This window comes from Aegilops tauschii, chromosome 5 (assembly GCF_002575655.3).
Source record: "Aegilops tauschii subsp. strangulata cultivar AL8/78 chromosome 5, Aet v6.0, whole genome shotgun sequence".
NCBI lineage: Eukaryota > Viridiplantae > Streptophyta > Magnoliopsida > Poales > Poaceae > Aegilops > Aegilops tauschii.
The window spans coordinates 478,860,242-478,867,195 of NC_053039.3; the positions used below are offsets into that span (position 1 = coordinate 478,860,242).

The following is a 6,954-nucleotide window of genomic DNA, read 5'->3' on the forward strand; positions in this document are numbered from 1 at the left end:
GCTACACACTAGTTGAAGTCATGGTTCAATAACCTCATCAAGCCTCCACCATCCTCCCACTCAATTCTTTCGAGAGAAACTTTTCCTCGAGAAAGGACCCGTTTCTAGAAACAATCACTTTTGCTTCCAGATCTGAAATAGGAGGTATACCCAACTGTTTTGGGTATTCTATGAAGATGCATTTATCCGCTTTGGATTCGAGCTTATTAGCCTGAAACTTTTTTCACATAAGCGTCGTAGCCCCAAATTTTTAAGAAACGACAGCTTAGGTTTCTCTAAACCATAGTTCATACGGTGTCGTCTCAACGGAATTGCGTGGTGCCCTATTTAAAGTGAATGCGGTTGTCTCTAATGCCTAACCCATAAACGATAGTGTAATTCGATAAGAGACATCATGGTACTACCGTGAGAGAGTGATTGAGTGCCGAGAAGACTATCTTTTGAAGCACAAGAGCAAGGATTTCATCATTAACAACAACATATATTACCTTTGAAGAGTGGTGTTTTCTATATTGGTTAGGTGTCACTTGGGAGCTTCCAAATCATGTGGACTTGAACCAAGGAGTTTGTAAGGGTAAGGAGATCGCCTACTTCATGAAGATCTACTCCGAGTGAGGCTAGTCCTTCGTGGGCGGTAGCCATGATGGAATAGACAAGGTTGCTTCTTCATGGACCCTTTGTGGGTGGAGCCCTCCATGGACTCACGCAGTCGTTACCCTCCGTGGGTTGAAGTCTCCATCAATGTGGATATATGATAGCGCCACCTATCGGAACCACGCAAAAAATCTCTGGGTCTTTATTCCGTTTGATCTTCCTATCTCTACCTTCCTTTGCTTTCTTGCACTTGCATGTTGTTTTTATCCCTTGCCTATACTCTAATAGCACCTTCAATAGAAGATGTAGATGTAAAAATAACTAACTTTTGCATCTCCAGGCCCAAAAAATCTTCTCTAACAGATGATGTAGATGCAAAAAGAATTACATCTTTGCCTCCTGGAGATGTAAACTATAACACCTAGCAGTGCAATTTGCACATCCACCTTTAGGAGATGTAAAAACGCAACCGCCCGCCAACGGCCGTTCACTTCATTCCGCGTGACCGCTCGCCGCCGGCCGAATTCGCCCAAATTCGCGGCCGCCCGCCCCCTCCGGTACCCCATCGCCGGTTTCGACCGCCGGCCGCCGCCGCACGCCATGAATTGGGTGTTTTTTCGCTGTCGCTCGATTCCACCGTCGCCGCCACCCCGCCTGCATCACCGGCTGCATCCCCCGCACCGCCGCCGCTCGATTCCACCACCACCGCCGTCCCGCGGCCCTACACTCCCGTCGCCCGCTCGATCTGGCCGCAGCCCGCACCGCCGCCCGCCACCCAGCCCGCAACCCCTCCTGCAGCCCTGCCCCGCCGCCGCTCGATTCCACCACCACCGCCGCCTCGCAGCCCTGCACTCCCGTCGCCGCTTGATCCGGCCGCAGCCCCGCACCGCCGCCGTCACCCCGCCGCCGCGTGAGCACTAGTTGAAGTACAATTTTACATCTTCATTTGCATTATCTGTTGGAATCTCCGTTTTGCATCATTTGTTGGAGTTGACAATTTTTTGGAGATGCAGAAAGCACGTTTTGAAGATGTAAATTTTTACATCTCCAAATTTGCATCTTCTATTTGAGATGCTCTAAATATGCATGTGTAGATTGTATTGGTTGTCATTTAAGTTGTGCTAAAAATCTGTCTAAACTCTAAGCGAATTAAAAACTGCACCTTTGCCTTGTTTAGTGTCTACCCCCCCTCCCCCTCTTTAGACCCCTCTTCTCGATCTCTCAACATGCTATCGCGAAAAGCAAAAACTAAGAAACCGAAGCGAACACAGCCGTTCCTGCTGGATAGAGGCATAATAAGTTATACGAAGATCATTATTTTTTCTACTCTTTTTGGTGGGTTGCGCCGTTCTCCGGGTGTCCGTAGCAGAAAGGTCCGGGAGATAAACGAGCGGCGGGCGGGATGGGCCGGGAAGCGGTACTTGAGCCAGGGCCTCTGAATCTCGCGAAAACCCCTCTTTGGCTGCGCCTGTGGCCTCCTCCCCTCCCCTCCTCTCCCCCACCCCTCGCCGCCTCGCGTGAGTCTGTGGCGGCTATCCTCGTTGCCCTCTCCTCCTCCCCTTCCCCACCCGCACCCGCACCCGCACCCTCCCCTAGGGTTTATCCACCCCTACCACCCGTGCTCGCTCCGGCCCACCCGACCTCCAATCCGCCGCCGCCCGCGTTCCACCTCGCCGGGACGTCGCGTCCCCCGCCCCGTCCTCGACCTTGGCCGCCGGTCCTCGAGGTATGAGCTCCGCGGCCGTCCGGCGACGATTGCTTTGAACCCAGACCGGTTGACCGACGGCGCAGATTGTGGGCGCGCCGCCGTGCCCGCCCGGCGCACCGTCTAGCCGTTTCTTTTTTCTTTTCTCTAGGCGGCGGCCCTCGTCTGTTCCTATGTTCTAGTATTTGTCAGTACTGGTTCTAGTTGTGTGCTTATTTGAGGAGGGGACGTTTGCTGAAAAAAACCGCTGCTTGTGGTAATTGCAGCCTTCCGGGATGGTGTACGGATCTGCCAACGCCGGCAATGCGCAGGGCGCGGGGCTTCACGTGGGCATGCAGAAGCTGTCCCTGGAGGGGAAGAAGGATGCCGCCGGCGCCGACGCGGCCAAGGTAGCTCTTTTTACTCGGTGGCCGCCCTCGTTCGTTGCTCTGTTCTAGCTGCGTGTGTGTGGTTCTTGGAGGAGAGGTTGCTGAAAACTGCCGCCTTTGTAATTGCAGCCCTCCGGGATGCAGTATGGGTCTGCCAACACCGGCAATTCGCAGACCGTGGAGCCGCATGTGGACAGGTCGATAACGCCCCTGCTCCAGGAGGCCATGGATCCCAACTTTTTCTACCAGCCCAATGGATATCCCTCACCAGCCTACTACTACCCTAGCGGTACATGAGCCTCAGCTATTATTAGACAATGGCTAGGACTTGATTCATTTATTGTGAATCAGCTATTTTTGGATGAATTTGAGTCATTTCACTGACATGTTTCATTTCGGTATTGTTGCGAATCAGGTTATGATGGCTCGACCAATGAGTGGGACACCCGGTATGCTGGTCATGAAGGAATGGAAGTGCCCCAGGTGAGTTAACAACTTAACATTTGTATTGTTAGTCACAAGTGTGTAGTCATTGTTCTATGTAGTCATTGTTCTATGTAGTCTTAATAATCGCATGGTTTTCAAGGTGTCCGCCTTGGGTTAGGGATAAGGCGCTCTGGCAGCTGCTTGGAAATCGGCCCGCTTTTGGCGCTTAGTTGTCTGTCTTAGCGCTTAGGAGTCAGAGCAGGGGTAGAAAGCCTTTGGACGCCTTACCGCCTTAAAAACCATGGCAACAAGATTAATGTATTAGTATTAGATTATGGATTTTCCACCTGCGTTTGAAAGCTAGGAGTAAGCATTAAGATAAAACTGAAAACTGTGCCCATGTAGATGATGAATTTGGAATTTGGTGAATTGTTTTCTGATATGTAAGTTATGAAATTGACTAATATTTCTGTTGCATCAATGAAGCAGAGTGTGTATGGTGACATGTACCATGGATATGGTTATGCTCCCTATGGCCCGTATCCTTCAGGTTCTCCTGTCCCAACCGTTGGGCATGACGGGCAGTCATATGGCACACAGCAATATCAGTACCCTGGTCAGTATTATCAACAGCCGGCTCCAACCAATGCGATGCATGGTGTTAACAGTGCCAATCCTCAATCTGAGCTGCCTTCCGCTGCGGCTCACCAGGCACATGCTACGGTAGTTTCAGCAAAAGTAACTACCGGGACTGCTAGTGGGATTGCAAATGCTGCCAGTTCACTACCGCGCAAGCAAACTCACCACCATGTATCAGTGACCAACAGTGGTTCATATGGAAGAGGGCCCTCGCAAGGTGGACCTTCCGCTAGCAATTTTGGTCACACTGGTCACCGTTCTCCAGCTCAGTGGTATGATGGGCCGGTCTATTCTAATGGGCATCAGAGATCAATTGCTAGTTCCACATCTTATGGTTCTAATTCATCTTCAGCAAAAAATCAGAGTCACCGTCCAACAACAAACCTCATGGTATGTTCTGCAAGATATCCAATTTCTTTGTTATTGTGTTGCAGAGCTTTCCTTAGTCGTTGACCTGCTTAATTAATCCCAACATAATATGACTGGTTCTAAGTGTTTTGCATATCATTCGAGTATTAGATCCTATAATATGATATCTTGGTATTTGCTAACCTTACCGTACGAAGATAGAGGTAACAAAATGACCAGTTTTGCATGAGTTTTCATGATAGTCTGCAGTGTCCTTCATCAAAACTTAGCTGTGCTTTCTATCTGTTTCCAGGGTATGCATATGCATGGGCCTTCATCTGGGATGGGTCTGACCTCTCCTAGTTATTCTAGTAGGATGTACCCTGATAGCAGATTGTATGGTCAGTATGGTCAGTACGGGAACACACTGAAAGCTGGACTTGGTTTTGGTTCTAATGTCTATAACTCGAGAAATAATGGACAGTGGGGAGTCGTGGATACCGTCAAATACAAGCCTAGAAACCGGGCAACTTTTGGGTTTGGCAGTGAGAATCAAGATGGCTTCACTGAGCTTAACAGAGGACCAAGATCTGGTGGATTCAGACACCAAAAACCATTTGGACCTACTGTCACTATTGCTGTGAAGGGGCAGGTCCTCCCTTCAGCTGGGAAACAAGATAATAGCGTTCTTCCAGATAAGAGTCAATTTAACCAGGAAGGCTTTTCTGCAACATACAAGGATGCAAAGTTCTTCGTTATCAAATCTTACAGCGAGGATGATGTGCACAAGAGTATCAAGTACAATGTGTGGGCAAGCACTCCTAATGGAAATAAGAAGCTGGATGCTGGATACCGAGAAGCTCAGGAGAAATCCAGTGAATGCCCGGTGTTCTTATTTTTCTCTGTAAGTATGTTGCTACTGTATTGTATCACCCTTTCCTCATATGGCATTTGTATTGACCTTGAGCCTGGCCTTTTAGGTGAACACAAGTGGTCAATTTGTTGGTGTTGCCGAAATGGTTGGTCCTGTTGACTTTGACAAGACGGTAGATTATTGGCAACAAGACAAGTGGAATGGCTGCTTTTCAATCAAGTGGCACATCGTGAAGGATATCCCCAACAACATTCTGAAGCATATTACGTTGGACAACAATGACAATAAGCCTGTGACAAACAGCCGTGACACACAAGAGGTACACTTTCTGAAAACTTCTGTCAATAACAAATTTTGGGTGGTGATTTCGTGAAGAGGACATGGTCCACCAGGGATAACGTTAATACTCTGTATATTCCTTTAGATAATGATGATGATGTAGCTTGCTTTTTTAAGGACAGAAATTTTAGATATGGTTTATCAGGTGCCTTCCCCAGTTAATTAGAACACACAGAAATTTGTTTCTCCATTATTGTCATGGCTATGCTAAAACTCAGGATGTGGACCGGTGTGTATATATGTGACTTAAGAATGTCCCTCGCGGCCTTGTTCGTATTTCTGTGCACATACACAGTTTTTTTGTTAATCGGTGCTGCAATGACTGACTATAGGAAATTGTTTTTTAACCATTCACAAATTGACCAAAATAACATTCAGATTCAGTAGGGTGTCATTGTATTTATGTAATGCATCCTTGGCAGTATGATTGATGTTTCCAGTAGTAGTAACCTCTAAACTTATTACTCAAAGCACTGGTCTGCTGTCTCCGTCATGCCGCAGGTTAAGCTTGAGCAAGGTCTTCAAATGCTCAAGATTTTCAAGGAACATGTCAGCAAGACCTCAATTTTGGATGACTTTGCATTTTACGAGAACCGACAGAAGTTGATGCAAGAAAAGAGAGCAAAGCAACAACCGCTTCAGGGGCAGGCAAGTGTTGTAACCATGCGCTCTGTTGACGATTTTAGTATTTCTTGAGTACCAGTTAGGGCAGCGTCGATATAGGTACTAATGCCTGCTTTTTTATTCACATTGTCCAGGGTGTTGATGAGAAGGAGAAGAGCGCAGTTAACGGGAATTCCGCTGCACAGAAGCAGACACCGAGCAAGGAGAGCACCACCCCTGCCGCCGGTGAAGAGCCGAACGCTTCCAAACCCACCACAGCTGAAAGCGGCGGCGCGAGTGCCAACTAGCGTGATATATTTCTTACGCTCGTTGCTGTAACATGCGGTAGTCCATTGCGCAAAACTCGGTCAGGCTTCGGAATATGCGCGGATCATACATGGGAAACTAAATTTAGGTCGTGTGACTTGGTTCTCATCGTTTAGGTCTCTTATATACTTGGTGACATCAGGTTCTTATATGGCCCCTTTCCTATTCCTATTTTTGTTTCGGAGTCTTGTTGGTTCAGTAATTTCAGCTATTTGTTATTGTTTAGACTAAAGGAGCCGATTTTCGATACTTCTAGACAACATTTAAGGTACTAAGTTTTTATGAGTGTTGTAGTGCTGGAGAAAGTAATAAGAACAAAGAACTCCTGGTTTTTCTAGTCCCTTGATTTGTGTGTTGTTTGAGATTTTATGCCTGATCTCTGTTTCCTATGAGAATCTTTTGGTTATAGAGCATGTTGAATGCAGAATGCTCTACGCTGGACTACTGCCTGTCTGCTATTGCTCGCAGGAAGAACCCGCCTCCCAGAGGTTGGCCAGAAATTGGTTTGGACTCATTTGCTATTTGGCACTTGCCTAAGGCCCTTAGGCTGAGAGGGCTTGCCAGGTTTGATGGTTCGGGTTGAGGGGGGTGGGCTGCCGGCACCGGAGAAGGAAGGGCTTTGACGGTCTGGGGTTCGACGGTTTGAGGTTTTGGGTGGGCTTTCTTAAATTTGCGAAATGCAACGTTGAGCTTTTTTCTTTCTCGAGGGAGAAGATTGCACTGATACCGAT

General features: G+C 47.8%; 1 protein-coding gene across 2 annotated transcripts; it reads left to right on the top strand.

The window, feature by feature from the left end:
* The first annotated feature begins 1,988 nt into the window (after positions 1-1,988).
* On the top strand, positions 1,989-6,560 carry LOC109755477 (YTH domain-containing protein ECT4). 2 transcript variants are annotated; one of them, XM_020314385.4, is made up of 9 exons: positions 1,989-2,320; positions 2,566-2,688; positions 2,797-2,956; positions 3,083-3,150; positions 3,583-4,122; positions 4,394-4,984; positions 5,061-5,273; positions 5,795-5,941; positions 6,052-6,560. In XM_020314385.4, the coding sequence occupies exons 1-9, from the start codon at positions 1,997-1,999 to the stop codon at positions 6,202-6,204; spliced, it is 2,319 nt and encodes a 772-aa protein (XP_020169974.2). In that variant the 5' UTR covers positions 1,989-1,996; the 3' UTR covers positions 6,205-6,560. The 2 variants fall into 2 exon arrangements, with proteins under 2 accessions (XP_020169974.2, XP_040246813.2); XM_040390879.3 differs by having other exon boundaries at positions 1,996-2,320; positions 3,580-4,122.
* The last annotated feature ends 394 nt before the right edge of the window (positions 6,561-6,954 follow it).